This window comes from Taurulus bubalis (genome assembly GCF_910589615.1).
Source record: "Taurulus bubalis genome assembly, chromosome: 7".
NCBI lineage: Eukaryota > Metazoa > Chordata > Actinopteri > Perciformes > Cottidae > Taurulus > Taurulus bubalis.
The window spans coordinates 12,201,748-12,219,862 of record NC_136595.1 but is presented as its reverse complement, the minus strand read 5'-3'; the positions used below and the strand labels follow the sequence as shown (position 1 = coordinate 12,219,862).

The window sequence follows — 18,115 nt, the reverse complement described above, 5'->3', positions numbered from 1 at the left end:
CTGCAATAATACGAGTATTAACCAGGTATAAGCATGGCATATATTAGATAGCATTAAGTGTGTTTTTTTCAATGTAAAACTATGCCAGTGTAAAAGTTATAGCATAGATGACTTGCCTTTTAGTCTCCAGAAGGAAAAAAAAAAAAAAAGGCATCAGTGCAAAACGGAAACTTCCTTGGCACTAGGCAACAGTTTTGTTCCCTTGCCTCATGAAGCATATTTCATATTGCTTTAAAATGGAAAATATATTTGGTTGTGGTTTGGGCTTTTAGTTGAGTAATCTATTCCAAAACATACACAGCACTGACAGTCTCTTGACATGCAAAACATTTTAGAAAAATAAAAAAAAGGTGGCATATAAAAAGACACTCCTTTTTGCATTTTCAAATAGTAAGATTTTTGTGCAAAAGTGCTTTTCCAATTTGTGAAATAAAAAAGAAAAACAGTTATAGACCAAAGAAAACAAAAATGGGACAGAAAGCAAAGAGGACAGTTCATTGTACTTAACCGAGAAATCACATACCAGAAAAAGGGCGGAAGTAATCCCAGCACATAGAAAATTAAATTCTCATTTGACTGAATATTTCTAAAACCTAAATAGGTTCATGAAGATCTGAGGAGAGTGTGGGCGCTAATATGGCAGCCGCAGTATTTCTGGCCACAAAAATGCTAATTTGTCTGGCTGTTTAGCTACAAAAAGTCTGTCCGGCACCACCGTGTGTCCCTTAGCGCTCGGGTCCAGGCATCCGTCTGTAGAACAGCAGGTACGGTGTTGACGACGAGGACGTCTCAGGAGAGCAGGAGAGCAGGAAATCTTCCTCCTCGAACAAACGCACCTCAGAGTCATCAAACAGCAGCCATTTGCCCTCGTATTCCAGGAGGTTGTTCAAAGCCTGCCGTTCTGCGGCCGCTCCCACGCCAGCTTCCTTGTTAAGTCCTGCGTCGCCATTTTGGCCCTGGCTGTTGATGGGTTTCCTCCGTTTGGATCCATCTGTTGATCCACTGCTGGCTGCTTTTTCTGTGTGTTTGCTGTTGCTCCCAAGTTCGCAACTATTCAGACTTCTCTGGCCACCCAAGAGTCCAACTCCGCCCTCTGACAGCTTCTTTCCTCCCGTTTTACTGCTCACCAAACTCGCACCTCTCTTTCCTCTTGCGTTCAGGCTGAAAGACACCTCTCCGTCATCATAGTCCTGCAATTCATCCTTCACTTGGGTTCCCTCTTGATCTTCCACCTCCTCCGTTTCTTTTCTGTCCCACAGCTTCGCATCTTTCAGATCAGATATGCGGCAGTAGGCTGTGTAGTGGCCGCTGCTGATGGTGACGCCACTGTGCATGATCACGGCAAACAGCTGATAGCGCTGACCGCACGTGGACGAGGACCGGGTGCACCACTCCTCCAGAGACAAGGTCAAAGGGGTTTGTAAGGGCGTGTTCACCTTGGACAGACCTGCATATGGGTCCATGCTATGAAGAAAAGAAACCGGGAGATGAGTTATTATCTTTGACGGGGATGAATATGATCTGTACCAGGATCATGTCTCTGTATTCAAAAGGACAATTGAGAATTTGGGTGAAACGTCTCCTGTTGTATTCTTGTTTACACATATTGTAAAACAGATGAAGCCTGGTATTGAAGTCACAACAAAATATTGTATATTTTGTTGTGACTTCAATGTCATATACATCTGAAAAACAGACAGCTACGTTGCTTAATCACAAAACAGAGAAGACAGACGAGAGGATACCCGGTGGTAACATTTGTTTTTAAATTTCAACTTGTATTGGTGCACTTTTCTCTGCCTGCAACAATGTTCACATTTCTTTCTCTAGAGACTTCACAAGCTACGGCATTGACTGATTTCTCTCCCATGGAGACACTGCGACAGCATGCTTGGCATCATAATATTATAATATCAACTCCATATTTGTCAGCCATTAGTTGTTGCAGCCCTACTATAATATACTGAAGGATAGCTAACAAAACTGACAAATGGAAATAAATGTGTTTAAAATTCACCAACTCACTCTAAACTGTTGGCAGAGAAGCGCTTCAGGTGAATGGTGATAACTTCTGGGGTTTTGTCAAACAGCAGACTCCTCTCAGCCTCTGTGTAATGGTGACACGTCTCACAGAAGTACTTGTCCTCCCCAACAATGCGCTCCACTGAAGCAAACTGAGCGATCGCCCATTTCAGAGTCTTCAGCCCAGGCTTGGGCTCAGGAGAAACTGGGAAGAGAGAGAGGATATCAGTTATAGAATGAATTATGTTGCTTTCTTCAGTCTGCACTGTGGTCTGGAAGAAAGACAAGATTGACATCAAATTCTATTTGGCAGAAGGGGACGTTGTAATAAAAGCTTTCAAGAATTTCTTTGCGTAATGAAGGTCATCATTTAGAATGACTGTACAGTGTTTACCACAACCCATGATTCTATCAATCCATCATAATACGGGGACTTCTTTCTGAAAAGAGTTTTTGTATTGACAGCAGTTAACAGTACAAGTCCTCACTCACCCTCGGAGAGGTCGTCTGGGCTGCTGGGCTCGTCCTCGAGCACTGGGACGCTGATGTCTTGGAAGTCTTCTCTCCTTTCCGTGAAGCTCTCACACTCTAGACAGCGAGTCCTCAAAACCAGTTGGCCCTGGAACAAGTGCTCCATCAAGTCCAGGTCCTCTGAATAGAACAGAAACAATGGTATTTAATGCTTGAAATCGCATAAACACACACGTCTGATTTTACAGGCCAGAGGTTAATTTAAATCAACAGGAATCTGTTATCTCCCATCTTTCCTTATTATTTTACCTATTCCAATTGTTTGAAATCTGCTTTGAAAATAACCCATTAAGAACAAAACTACACTAAAGGCAATATACTCTGGAAAGAGTTTTCCGGTACCATAAATAAAATAACTTTGCTAAATCCGAGTTGCACACTAAAATCCCTATGACCTTTTTATTTACAAATTTTTCATCAGTTAACAACCTGTCAGTTTGATATTTATCTCATTGAATCCTTCATTTCCTGCACCTGGCAAAATAGAGCCCTCATATTCAATCAATGGCCTATTATTTTTAAGGTAATGTCTCATACCCTGATGTTTAACGACCGTCTCCACTTCCGCCTTTCTTTGTGGCAATCTCTCTTCTCTGGTCTTCTCATCCAGACTTTGCTCGTCAGTCGGCTCGTTCTCCTGCTCCGGTTTGTTTTGGTTCTTCACAGAGCTGATCTTTCCCACGCTGAGGAACTTGGAGAAAATACTTGGTTGTTTCCCAGAAGGCCTCAGCCAGCTCAGCTTGGACTTCTTTTTTCCTTTCCCATCTGCCTCTTTCGATGCCTTGTCACCTTTCCCCTCGCCATCGCTGCCTTTCTCCTCCGCCTTATTTAGTTTCTTCATCTTTTCATTCTCTGCCTCCTCTTTATCTTTGTCTCTTTTACTCGTGATGTCACTGCAGGACTTCCTTTTGGAGCGGGTGAAGGGTTTATTATCCTCGGCATCAGATTTCTTAGACTTGACAGATTTTGGCTTCTTTTTGGCATTTCCCACTTCAGTGTCACTCTTTCTCTTGCCACTGACTTGGCCCTCCTCATCTGAGGTAGTTTGGGATTCTGTTGCAGAACTGCTGGATCCCAAATGGACACCATTCTCAAGTTTAACCTCAGTCTCATTGGCATCGCTCTCCAACTCCTGCTCTTTCCTGATGGTGTCACAAGCCTCTTGGATATATCCCAGGATGCACTGCAGCACCTCTTGGGCATCATGCTGAAGATATCCTTCATACATGGGGTTCAGCTGCCTGCAACCCACATAGAGCAGCCACAATTAGTTCACTGATGGACACATCTATATATAAAAATACATTTTAATGATTTATCATTCAGACTACTCAAAATATAACATTTGCTTGTTCAACCCTCAGAAATGTGAACATGTGCTTCTATTCTTGTGGGTTTTGACTGTTGCTCAAATTAAATACATAATTCAACAACAGTTTAGGTTTGTCAACATCATTTTCACAATACATTAAATTAATTGATCATTAAAAAAACAATACATGTGTTCATATCTGTGGGTTTTGCTGAAGTTTCACACTTTATAATAGATGTCAAAACAATAACAATGGGCGGTTTAAGAATAATGTTTCTAAAATGAATCTCACGATAGACACGATCTGAAATTCTACTCATGTCATTGTCTGTTGTGCAAAAACACAACCGTCTTGTGATTTTTACTGTAGCAGTGAATGCATAGTTTTGTCCTACATTACTCATCAAGTTGTGTATAAATAAGCTAATTTACAAATTGTAATGTATCTGGATGTATTCTCTTTTTTATCATATTTTATTATATTTAAAAAAAGTCTTCTGTGGACAGGTGTTGGACATTAGCATTCGCTATATACACTCAACACAGTGCATCTGTTTTTTCCTTTGTGCATAGCTGTGGGCTAGGAATTCTAATGCCATTGTGATGTCCACATCAAATAAATAAAGTCAAAGTCAAATCATGTGGACAGCCATTCAGGCGAAAAAGATGAAAATCACCAGATTATTACCTGAGTGTGTGGAGTATTTTTCGAGGCGGCGTAGCGAGTTCTCCTTCACTGAAGCTGTCGGGGTTTAACAGGAAGTTGGACTGCAGCTGCTCCACTGATGTTATAAGACTGCTGAAGCTCCCAAGGAGCTCAATTTGAGCCGGCAAAGCATCAGCGACAACTTCTGACTGCTGACAAATAAAATACAAACAAATTGTTGCTCCACTTAGAAGGTCTGGACACAATAACAGAATCACTTGTGTTTGACTGCACTATATTATAAAGACAGACCTAACAATGTGATTTTGAATTAGTGATGTTGATTACATACATTTCTAAAGCCATTGTTTCCAAATGTAAATTTGGCAAAATAAAAAAATGATTGCACCAACCTCGTCGCTTTTATCAGCTTCTTCCTTTGGTTTGTCTTTTCTTTTAGACAGGTTGTACAGTTTCTTTACTCCTTCTCTGAGCCCTGGGCAGTAGTACAGCACCTGCAATCAGACCAATTATCATCATGCTTGTCACATGGAAGACACAAACAAACACTGAAAATGAACAAAAAGAATAATAACTAATAAACACTAATCTGAAAAATAAAAGAATGTTGTTTATTGATTTCAGCTCAGCCTTCAACATAAAGTCCCCTATTAAACTATTTTGGTAAACTTAGCACTCTGAGCTTGAATATCTCACTCGGCAACTGGTTATTAGACTTCCTCACAAACAGACTTTAGGCACCTCCTCCACCCTAGTGTACACTGAAGCCTCCCAGGGCTGTGTCATCAGCCTCCTCCTGTTCATGCTGTACACCCATGACTGCTACCCCAAACATGAAGAGAACTCTGTTGTGAAGTATGCAGAGGACACTACAGTCATCAGCTGGATTACAAACAGCAATGAGACTTCATATATAGATGACAGCCTTGGCCCTCACACAGCTCTATCTTGGTTAAAGCTCATAAATGGCTGTATTTGAGGACACTTAAAAAGCCAAAATTCACGAGCCAAGTTCTTGTAAACTTTTACAGAGTATAGAAAGTATCCTGACTGCAATCATTACAAACTGCTATGGGATGTGGACGGCCCAGGACAGGAGGGCTCTACAGGGGGGGTTTAAAACCACTCAGATCATCATTGGCCCTTTTCTACCACGCCTCAATAATATTGGTGAGAAGAGGAGCCTGCAAAGAGCTAAAATTATATTAAAGACAAAACCCAACTACAACTACCGAACCACTAGACATAAAAACAGCTTCTTTTCTCTGTCTATGAGACTTCTTAATACAAATGTCTGTATATATAGTCTGTGGTGAGGAGGACCCACCTGTAAAACACTGTTCAAATAGCAGGTGTTGCCCAAGTTGTTGAAACCCACAAATGGCACCAAGCTCTCGCTCTTCTCACATGACAGGAGAAGGCCAGGTGAGGCTGGACATGGAGAAGGACCAGGGACCGCCTGATCACAGCTGCTGTTAAGTGAAAACAAAAATAGTTGCAAATTAAAAGAAACATCATAACCTACTAGTTACTCGTTTGATTCTTGCAGATGGACAATAGGATTGCATTCTTTATCCTCTGTTGTACATTATTTTAAAACTAACTCTTAACATTTACATACCCAAACATGCATATTTTTTATTTACAGGTTTGCTTAATCCCTGTAACTTTGTAAACTAAAAAGGTGTAATGTATTGTTGATTATAATATCACAATTTCAACATAGAAAATTAGAATTACTCGTGAAATTTGAACAGACGCATGCTGTCAAACGCAAGATTAAAGGACTTTCAGTGGTCATTGAATGGTTTCAAGGCATCCCTTGCGTACCACGTATTTAACTGTCAAATTACAATATGAGAACCGGTATTTGATAATCTATTTCTAAGAGCATGAAGATAATGATTCAGTAAAAGTAGTATGCGCTTGTAACCAAATACCAAAATATAACGTATCCCTGTCTACATATACATTAACATGGCCTCACAAAAGGCTGAGAATTTAGCAAAATAATGATTGAAATTGTGTGAAATGTGTTAGAATGGCTAACTGGCATGTTTTGGGTAAGAAGTAACAAAGACACACAACATCACCAGACCATTCCTCAACAAAGTAGGGTAATAAAGCAGGTTTTGAACTTTGCATGACCCCAGATAAACCACACACTGACAATAGAGACCCACCTGGCCTCAGGCTTCACTTGCTCAACTGTTTTGGGTTCATCTGCTTGAGGTTCAGAGAAATCCAGAGCCCGTTTAGTTTCTTTTTTATGGAGAAACTTCAGAGACAGTTTACTCCTCCTGATGGGGCTCCTCAGGCCCGCCACCACATGTTCCCCCTGCAGACCTGGCATCTTGATGCTGGCAGTGTTGCCTCGGAAGATCTTTTTCTCTACAGAGATGCAACAGCGCACCTCACTGGCAAGAGAAGGAAACACAGTGTCATTTCAGCTGGCGCCATCAGAGTTCAACGAGAACGAAAGTGAACTACGCACTGCGTTTGGTTGTAGTTACATAACGTTATCCAAGCTAACTAGGTACACCCAAACTAGCTACTAACTAGCGATAGATACAATTAATGTTGTGATGATTGGTTCAACCAACTGAACAACGAATTACACAACACGTTAACGTTAGCTGACTAACGTACTGGTGCCTCTCTAATTAGCTTTACACTCAACATTTTATATAGAGCAGCTTACATTAACAACAGTTATCTAATTAACTATAACGTAGCAAGTAGCGCACAATAAACGGCAGTTTGTAGACAAAACTGGGTGAAGAAGGGCAGCACGCAGTTTTTTAACCGTTCGCTTAAACAACACTAACTTTGGAAATCCCCTCAGTGTCTACAGCTCGTGTACGCTCACCTAAATGAGTTATTCCAGGTCGAAGTCTAATATATTTCACGAAGTATCCAGTCAAGAATGTTTGGCTATTCAGACGGTGCAGCAGAAGTTGGCGCTTTTTCCTGATGGAAGACCGGAAGACCCATAGGCAGCTATGCCGCCTGGGAAACGCCGACACGACATCAAAACATCCGGAAGAAATGTCCAAATACCGGTCAGCCCTGGTATTAAACGTATTTCAGACGTATACGTAAATTAGCGTTCGCGTTTGTAAAACTTTACAACCATAAATAGTTGTATTTCAAATCTCAGGCTTAAATTAAGTCACCTAATTAATTTAGGTCCCCGTGGCCACTTTCGGTGGCCATTTTTGTGGTCCTTTATCAAGCTGCGTCAAGTTAGACAGAGTTAGATTGAATAACACCGGCAGTGGTATACTCTTCTTTCAAAAAACAAAACCAAAAAAGTCAGGAAGTATTTGGTTGAAAATGATTTCCGGACATGATCTCGAATGAAGAGTCAATTTAAGATTCAACTCAAAATGAAAATGTCCTAAAGACGTTGTAATTGCAGTTTTGCTCAGATTAATACTAATAGTACTTCCACCACTGGCCAATTGCTTCCTCATCAAACAAGGGACAAAGACACTTTTAATTTAAAATATCAATTGAATTTCAATTTAAGACATCTGGGAACTACTCAATTATACATGTGTAGCTTTCACAGAGACTGGTGAGTTGCTTAATATGAGGCGGTTTATGTGCCTAATAATACACTTGCATAAACTACAGATAACAGTGTTGATACTTGCTGTACTTTTTCGGACCAAAACTGTGGATAGAGAACGGGATATGTTGTATGTTGTCTGCACAGTTAAATGCATTCACAAGGAAAGAAAATAAGTTGGTTTTACCTTATTACAAGGCTTAGCGGCTTTTATTTTGAAGACGGTAAGCGGAAGTGTACTTATATTTCGCCTGACTTGGCAAAAGTCATTTTTAAGAAACGCAATCCCCCAAAAAACACTTTGTGTATATCATAATTACCGAGACGCGTGCCACGACACTTGCTCCTCAATATACTTTCAGAAGACATTTATTTGTACATAAACACACGAAACAAAACATCTCGTCTCCAGCTCGGAACAGTTGTTCGTGGCAATGTCCACCTTCCACAGGCAGGGGGCGACATTGCACATGTGAACGGAGTGCTGGAGAGTCCAGCATCATTCCCTCCTCCACCGGAGCATCTCTTCATCCGACAGTCAGCAGAGACTATCCTTCCACGATTTTAACGGTAAGCTACTATTTACAATGTTTCAGCTCTCTGCGTTATTAGAGAAGAAACACTCGGCTTGAAAGGCAAGAGTGGTGTATTTCATCTGTGTCTCGGCTCATGTGATCAGTTGTAGTGTGTGGATTCCTAAGAGGTCTACAGAGTGGGGTTGCTGGCGTGCGTTTTCATCATACGGGGAGGATCGCGGGAATTGAACGCAGCTAGAGCAAATAATACGAAAGGACAGGTGTGTCGTTTCCTTCCAGGCAGCCGGTGTTGGCATCTGATGGCATGTGTGTAGGCTAACAGCCACTGCAGCTGCAGAGTGGCTGCTTGGTCAGCAGCAAGGATGTGTCGATGGACATGAGCTATACTTCAGCTTCCGGAATCACTCTATGTATTTTCTGGCTTGGTGATCAAGTGATGTTGCAGCAAGGATGCTGACACAGTAGTGGATGGGATCACTTTCTGTGGGGCTGCAGCCTTGTGGTGGCGATGGAGCTACGGCATGCACTCAGAATATGTTATTATTTTTGCAATTTCCAGTTCTGGGTTGGCTTCAAACAGTGCATTTCTTCACTCAATGAGCGTGACAGAAACCTATACCTCATATAAATTAGGTTGGAAATATCTAAAACCCCCACACTTAATGTTTAATAAATAACTGCCAAATGAAAATGATTTAATTGCAAGTGTAATAACCAGCAGGCAATGCTTCCAGATTTAACACTGAGGGGGGAGGTGTTATGTTCTCTCACATCCCATCTAAAGCCTAACAGGAGATGCATTATGAAGAGGGATTACTGTGTCTCACTTCCCTCATCACCTCCTGATAACATCATTTTCTCAAGGGGAGCCTTTTTTGCATATTCTCTGAACAAGGCCAATCATGCCACTCATGTCCTGAACTATGTGAAATCCACACAAGGCCTGTGTTTTTCATTACACAGTGGATACAACAGGATTGTCCGACACTGAACAAGGTCACTGGAGTGATTTGAGAAATGAAACGGTGGCAGAATTGTTCTCTCCCTGAATTGTAATCCGAATGGTGTGGGAGACTTTTTTTTTCTTCTATTTTCATGTGACATAAAATAAGAAGAAAAACATCCACCTGTTCCGTTTTGAATTGCTATAAACTACTCGTACCGCGAATGCAAACGTTTCAGAAATACCGCTTCCTATTGGCCCACCCAACTAGAATCTAACCCCTAACCTGTATGAGTAATGAGGACCATTCTCCATGTACCAAGCAATGGAGTTGGCCTTTTATCAAGGCCTGCTTTGTCCCAGGAGGCACCGAGCTCTCACGGCCAGAGCAGCAGAGGTTGGCGGCGTGGCAGCTCAAAGTCCTGGCCCATGACATGAAACACCCCTCCGCCGCCTCCACCCACCTTCTCTCTCAGGAGGGGATCACTGGAGGGAAAATGAAAGCATGTTGAGCGACAGGCAATGGTGCACTCCAGGAATGAGAGGCATGTCCCGAGGTCTACTTAAGTTTACCTCTCAGCAACAAACCCTCCTGTACGCAAAGGTGTACCTTCTTTTTGTTTGCAGACTTGCAGGGTGTGGGAACACTATTTAACCATTTCATTACAACACACAAACAAACAAAGCATGTTCATTAATGCGCTTTAACAGTGGCAGGTGGACTTTGTTACCTTTGAACGGAACCAAGCCAGCCGTTTCCACCTGATTTCTGCTGTAGCTTCACATGAGAGTGTTTTCAGTCTTCTCATCTCACTCTCAACGAGAAAAGAATTCTGCGTATTTCACAAAACGTTCTATAAATTGTTTAATTTCTTAGAGCACAAAACGGAAGGGTATGTAATCCACAAGGAATGAGAACAGGGAGATGCAGTGAATCTTAGCATTGGAGAAGCTAAAGGCAGAAAATGCTGGGCAATTTTGATTAATAATTCACTTTAAATGATTCAGACATTTTCTATCTCTTGTCTAAATCATAAAAAAAAAAATGAGGCAATGTCTAAATGTGAGCCCTCGTCACAAGTTATGACTTCAGTTTGGACATGTAAGTGATTGTTTCATCTGAGTTTTCTAGAGGCCGAAAGGGTGAAGGAAATACAGCAATTCACAAGATTAATCAACTTTTTTCAGCTCTTGAACGTCTGTGAGCACCAAGATAAACTCATTAAAGGCTGTTTTTGCCATGAAGAGTGTTATTGCTTAGCTCTCCCATCTGCTTGTGTACTTATTTTCACCGAGAGTCCCGGCAGACCTTTCACACAGACTCTGTTCAGTCGAGAGAGTACTTGTGTGTTTGTGTATGTGTGTGTGTTTTCAGTAAAAGGGGGTTAATGAGATCCTTTATGAGTGTATGCTCGTGTGCGTAACCTTGCATGCATATGTGCATATATCAGATCAGATTAGGAGGATCTCTCCCTCTGCATACTTTAGAGCATCTGAGAGACTCCCATTTGATGCATGCTGACGAGGTGGGTGTATCCAGCCCGGCCGCTCTGATGTTAGGAAGCAGTAACTCTTCCATCCTACTCAGTCTGTTCTCTACTCTCCCTGTTTCAGCCAGTCTGTCTGCCCTCTAGCGTAGTACTCTCCTTTCCCTCACCACTATTCATCACCATCCAGGATACATTTACACAAACCCACGCTGGTAGACAGAATACTGTCCCAGTGGACTGAAGAGTTTGGCTGATAGATAAAGATACATGTGCGTTGCCTTGGAAAGAGCTAGAGAGTGGGGATCTGTAGTTGTGTGTTTGAAGCTGAAGTTTCCCCCCATACTACGTGTTTTGTCCCAAAGGATACCACACGCAGCTGCAGAGGTAAGGGAAGGATAGAGGTGCACTTTCTGCTATTTCTTTCTCTTTCTTTTACTGTTTGGCTTTCATTCTTTCTTTCTCAGCTGTTTTCTCATCCTCTCATATCACTAAATTCCATCAGTTACTCATTATTTTCTTATTATTGTGTTTTCTCTTCATGTGCTACTATCCAGTGTTCTATATTTCCTTTTTCTTTTGTTTACTCTTCATTTTCATGCCATTTCTGGAACTGAATTACATTTTTAAAACCAGCACACATGTATATTTACATTCCAGCTATGCTGTGATGACTCCGGCTTTTATCATCTTTCTCTCTGTATGCTGATGTTTATTTTTCCGCACTAAGCGTGTATGGTAATCAGATGCTAGGAGCGAGGCATGCGTGTACACATGTGTACACGTATGTACAAACATACTGTCAAAGGGAATCTCTCTCTCTTTGTGTTTATCGGTTTGTCTTTTACGGCTCTCTATGCAGCTCTCCTCTGAAACATTTCGTTAGCTGGACTAGGTTCCAGTAAAATTCCCTTCCCTTCTAATGTCTTTCAGCTGGAGCCCGACACATGCACATGTACGATCACAATACACACTGTAGAAAGCCCAGTAACCAGGCAGTGGGACAGAGCTGAGAAGAAATAGCAACTGATGGTTATTATTTCAAATGATCATATATGCAACTTTTGCATGGTTGCTTCTTAGCGGTATGCATACATTCACTCTGCATCGCTGCTCCGTTTCTATGTCTCACTCTCTCTAATTCAAAACCTTCCTGTCTCTCTCCATCTCTGCTCTTTTACGGTCTGTATTCTGAGTTAGTTTTGGTCACTGCTCTGCCAGCCTGCCACAGAGTATTGGTCATGGTTGGTTGACTAACCTCAGCTACACAACATTAAAAAGGCAAAGCGTTCCTGTTACATGGGCATGTTTACAGGGTGTCACGTTGTGTGTGTGTGTGTGTGTGTGTGTGTGTGTGTGTGTGTGTGTGTGTGTGTGTGTGAGTGTGTGACTGTGTTTTGTGCTGCATTCACTGGCATTAAGATCCATCCATGCTCAGGTTAAAGGGCACACTGTTATTAATGCGCACACACACACACACACACACACACACACACACACACACACACACACACACACACACACACACACACACCTGACCTGCATTAGGGTACTGTCCCCTGCTGTATGTGTGTGTGTCTCTGAGAGGTGCAGAGAGGTGACTCATACCAGCTCACATGCTGGCGGCTGCCTTCTCTATAACGATGCCATGATGTGTGATTTCCAAATAGGTTCTGTCTGAGGAAAGCGTGTATCTGTGAAATGTCAACTTTTCAGGAAATGAAAACAAGCAAAACAGCCTCTTTTGTTTAGCTCGCCAACCATGCATTTGTAAGGTTGTTGAGTAAGATCTGAGAAGGTTTTGTAATTCCAATCCTCATAGCATTTTTTTTTAAAACACACAGAGGAGCGTGTTGTCCTTTATTTAGATTTGAAATATTAAAATAAACTAATATTTGCAGTGTTCCCAACATGAAAATGATATGTTTGTTTTGAACTGAAAAGTGTCTCCAGGGACTTTGCAATCTGTCGGTCCACGACTTTGGTCCACACGGAAAAACATATTTGACGGATGGCCATAACATGTAGGACTGACATTTATTACAGGATGAATTATAATGACTGTAATGATCCTCTGACCTTTCATCTTGTGCCACCATTAGGTCAGATCTTGTATTTGTCCAATACTTTTTGGGACATTTATTTATAAACAAATAAAACATCTGCAAAACTAATGCCATTTCCATCAGCCTCAGTTGTACTTTGTGTTTAGTGCAAATTAGCAATTGGTAGCATGCTGACATGCAAAACTAATCTGGTGAACATTGTCAAATTTATGCCTCGTACACATTTGCATATTAGTATTTTCATTGTGTGCGTGTTAGCACGCCGATGTTCGTGTTTAGCTCAAAGCATTGTTGATCAAATTGCCAACAGAAGGGAAAACAAAAACGATTTTCTTGGGTGAACTAAATGTCATGAATAGTCAAGTGGTCCACTTCGGTCCTGCAGTGAAAATCAGACCATTAGGGACCAAGCCTTAGGTAGAACTGTATAGGAATGGCTTGGCAGCTTAATCTGGTGGAAAGTGTATTGAAGCACAGAAACACACACACACACACACACACACACACACACACACACACACACACACACACACACACACACACACACACACATATATACTGGGCCCACCCAGAATCTGTAGCCACTCCAGTGAGCATCTTAGCATGGCTGCTCTGATTCAGAGTGAAGCACAGTACACTCGCTTCCCTCAGAACAACTAAACATGCTTTCCCTTTCTCCCACTGTCACCACACTGCATACACTCTGATTCTGAGTTTGTGTGATTATCACAATGGTAATTATTGTAATTCGTTATCAGCTGTCAGCTGACAAACAACACAGACCACATGGCAGGCGACACGATTCCTTCACACAAATATTGTCGTGATGAGTGTGTGTCTGGCGCGTCTGCAGCAGTGTTACAGGTTGTTTTCTCACTAGGCAAGATGGGCAGTAATGTGCGTGTTGTGTGTGTGTCTGTGTGTAAAGTTGGCCGGGGTTAGTTGATGCCAGCCTGTGCTCGGTCTGGACTGGCCGAGCGCCCGGCGCTCCCATGGGGCTCATATTCTCCAGACTTTCACATCCACTGACTCCTCAGAAGGCTTCTCTGAACCTGTAAATGCTTTTGTTGGCCCACACAGCGGGAGTGAGTTTGCTCAACAATATTTGCGCTTAGTTGATTGCTGAAAGGGATAAACGTGTTCATTTTTTTTACTGAACCAAATAATCCACGACACAGACAAAGCAAAGCTAGAAAATAAAAGAATCTGCAAGAGTGTGTGAGCTTTCAAAAATCTTTAGATTTTTTTAAATCGCCGCAGTATTTCTAGTTAAAAATAAAGAAGATGCTCTTTGATTGAACAAGCAGCAGAGCCTGGGCTAAGGAGCTTTGGGGCTTCTTTGCTGTGCTATGGGAGGCAGAGGGACTCCCTAAACTCTCTGTCTGTGTCAGTCAAAGAAGCCAAAAAACCCTCGCTGAGAACACACACAGATACATGAGAGCCAGGAGTCAGCAGGCACACACACACACACACACACACACACACACACACACACACACACACACACACACACACACACACACACACACACACACACACACAAGCTGAGCGAACGCCTAAGGATATCACTACTAATCTCATTCTCTGTTGACACACTACTCCTTGCATGTGCCATGCTTTCACAGCTCTGTCTCTCTCCATGTTGGTCTCCTAAAGCTAGAGGTGTGTTCCTTCCTATCACTGTCAGCAGAAGGGTGAGTTCACACCGCGTTGGAGGTGTGTGTGTGTGTGTGTGTGTGTGCTTTATGCCTGCAGCACATCTGCTCTGCAAACCACAGCTTCTCACAGACTGCATGATTTTATGAAACAGTGGGACTTTGCAGAAGTTCAGATCAAGTGGCTCTGTGGTCCTCAGGTGGTGTTCTAGGGATGGTAGACGTGTGATGAGATTCTCTCAGAAAGCTATGTCATTAGATTACACAACACAAAGTGAATACATTCAGAAGAAATTGAGTTCAACCCAGCGTCATTTTACTTTATTTTCTATGGACCACATATCTGATATAAGTATAGCATTATAAATGTATGGATTCAGAGAAAACGTGAAACTTGATTTAACTTTGACAAATTGAAGAGTTTGTAGACATCAGCACTTTGGCCCCTGACAATTCACGAGTTTGTTGTGGCTGATTCAGCCCAGTTCTTTTAACCGTAGCCAGCCAGCTTTTAGTCGTAGCCAGCTAGCATTGAAGTCATTGCCAAGGTAGACAGATTTCATTCTTTGCTCTGAAAGCACATTTTGTGTTTAAAGGAATGTCAGCTGGCTTAAATCACAGACTCTGCACACTTTCTTACAATCAGTTTGGTTGTGTTGGCAAACCTATGAGTCATTCAGTGGCGTTACATAGCACGTCACAATTAAATTAAATTCGAAAGCATCTGCTTCAAAACATTGGTACATGCGTACCGTGCTACGAACAGATCGGGGCCAATCTACATGCAGGACATGGTAAAACCGTACACCTCAGCTCGTTTGCTCCGCTCGGCTTCTGCCAATCGGCTTGTAGCTCCATCACTGCGAGCTAAACACTCAAGTTAGTCACGACTGTTTGCTGTCCTGGCTCCTCAATGGTGGAATGAGCTCCCCATTGACATCAGGACAGCAGAAAGTCTCTACTACATCTTCCGTTGCAAACTAAAAACACCTCTTTTTCGATTACACCTTGAATAAGGAAGGTAGCACCGTAGTAGCACTTTAGTGGCACTTACTGATAGCACTTTGTAGTTTAACTTTGTTGAAGAAATTGTACTTTCTTGATTCTTGTTGTTCTGAGTTTGTACTCATGGTTGAATGCACTTATTGTAAGTCGCTTTGGATAAAAGCGTCAGCTAAATTAAATGTAATGTCATTTAATTCAGTGTATTTTGTATAGCCCAAAATCACAAATACAAATTTGCCAAAGAGGGCTTTACAATCTGTACACATACAACATCCCTGTCCTAAGACCTCACATCGGATCAGGAAAAACTCCCCCAAATAAAGATAGTAAAAACCCTTTCACAGGGAAAAAAGGGAAGAAAGAACACAGGCACCCCATCCTATTGGTCCACAGTACTACTACCTTGTAGGTTAAGATCGATATCTTAATTGAATTTAGTTGCTGGACAAAGAGCAGTACAAAAGTAGCTGACATGGCAATTTCCCTTCTTAACATCAAATTCTTGAGCGTCCCAAATTGGAGAAAAGAATGCAGCTGATCAGTCATCACATACACTATTTGTTGTACTCTAAATGTGTATGAGTCATCTCCATGTGTCAGAATGATGCCTTTCATCAGGCTACAGGGCAATATATAATCCTGTTGATCACACTTGGCTTTTATTGTGTCCCATTTGATGTATTCAACATTGATTAGGCATTTTTGGGCTGAAAAGTCCAGAAATTCTTTTACAAATTCTTCAAAACAGCATTTCACCTGTTTTATTATGAGTGGAGATGATGTAGGAAACGGCCTTCTTTATGTTGTGACTATATATTCATATTTATTGTGTGGCATCTTTATGTGATTCTTCTTTTGCCCTTTTACAATACTATACAATACTACTGAGAAGTGTTTCCAACTTTCGTTAACAAAGGGGGCAACTAGACAGTCAATGAACACCTCAAAGATTAACAACATGTAATATCTTCTTGTGACCTTTGTAAAACAGTCCAGTGCATAGACTTGCATTGTTAGTCGGAACGTGTGTTTCTGTGGCGTTTCCATGATGGAAGCGTGAGTGGGTGAGTTTAGCTGGACAAAGGTCACTGAGGTGCGCTTCAGTTCAATGCTGAGGGGAACTATGGAGATCAGAGGAACAATACAAGCTGCAAGGCTTTCGTTTTTTCCTTCTCAGTCCGTGGACTCATTAACTTTAGAGGTAGACCTTGAGGGACGGGCTGCCGACTTGGCAACATTCTCGCTAGATTGAGCGATAATTGGAGGTAGTGCTGCTAGCTACTTTTATTGGAAAAGAGTTTGCAACGCTAGGCTGGGTTTGGTGGTCGGATCATTTTTCCAAATCTAGCTTAGTCTTGCTAGTTTCTCAAGATTACCAAACCTTTCTTTTGTATGGTTGTCAAAGTTTCCTTAAAAACATTCACAATAATGGATTATCTACAGTATCCACTTGCTATTTATACTCACCTCCCTCAGACCCTATTTGTGATTTGTAGTCAATGAGCTAACACATGTTAAACCCTGATCAGAGCCATAATGTATACAACCATGTCTTCAGGCTGTATTTAAAACAAGGTCCTCCACTACAGCGTAGCCAGAAATAAAGTAGCAACGGTGAGGAACAATGGCTCGGTCCATCCTTACATTGTTTCCCTACGTTGCATCCCCACCACTGCTCCTTAATGGGTTCCTGGCATTGACAGGCAGGAAAAAACAAAGTCTGCCGTGAGGTGAGTCCAGAGTGCACAGGGAAACATGGGACTTCCTAATGGAACCTTCATCACGAAATGCTGTGTTGTAATTGGCTCGCTGCAGGAGGCAGGAACTTCCTGTCTAAATGTTGTTGGAAATGACCACTCCCTGCGAAAAAGTCAAAGACTTATTGAGTGTGTGTTTGCATATAGGTGTGCTGGTTTGTGGGAGTCAGTTGTGTGTTTTGAACCTGAAGTAACCGTTGGCTCTCTGAGTGTGTATTTGAATACATGAGATGCCTGTGTGGGTATAAATATATCCAAAGAGGATACAGTGTGATGTTCTTGTGGCGGTTAATCACTTAATCACTAAAACACTTTTATTGCACTGCTCTCTATTCATGCACATACATTTGTCTGTGATATTTTCCCATACTGTCTAACTGCTCAGTTTGCAAACATTCCTGTCAGCTTTTCTACTGCTGGTCAGTATTAGAGCATTTCCCACTGAACTCAGCTTTCACCTGCAGGTTTTGATTATGAGTTTTACTAAGAGGTTTATTATCTTCGCTCCCCAGGTGCTACTCTTAATGTATGCTTACTCAATTATCAATACTGTGCACACT

At 41.8% G+C, this 18,115-nt stretch overlaps 1 protein-coding gene across 1 annotated transcript; it reads right to left on the bottom strand.

Moving 5' to 3' along the window:
* Positions 1–725: 725 nt before the first annotated feature.
* On the bottom strand, positions 726–6,885 carry usp1 (ubiquitin specific peptidase 1; the record flags this gene model as incomplete). Its single annotated transcript, XM_079221561.1, has 8 exons — positions 726–1,464; positions 2,026–2,227; positions 2,515–2,673; positions 3,091–3,794; positions 4,554–4,723; positions 4,925–5,026; positions 5,860–6,004; positions 6,716–6,885. The coding sequence occupies 8 exons, from the start codon at positions 6,883–6,885 to the stop codon at positions 726–728; spliced, it is 2,391 nt and encodes a 796-aa protein (XP_079077687.1).
* Positions 6,886–18,115: the final 11,230 nt, after the last annotated feature.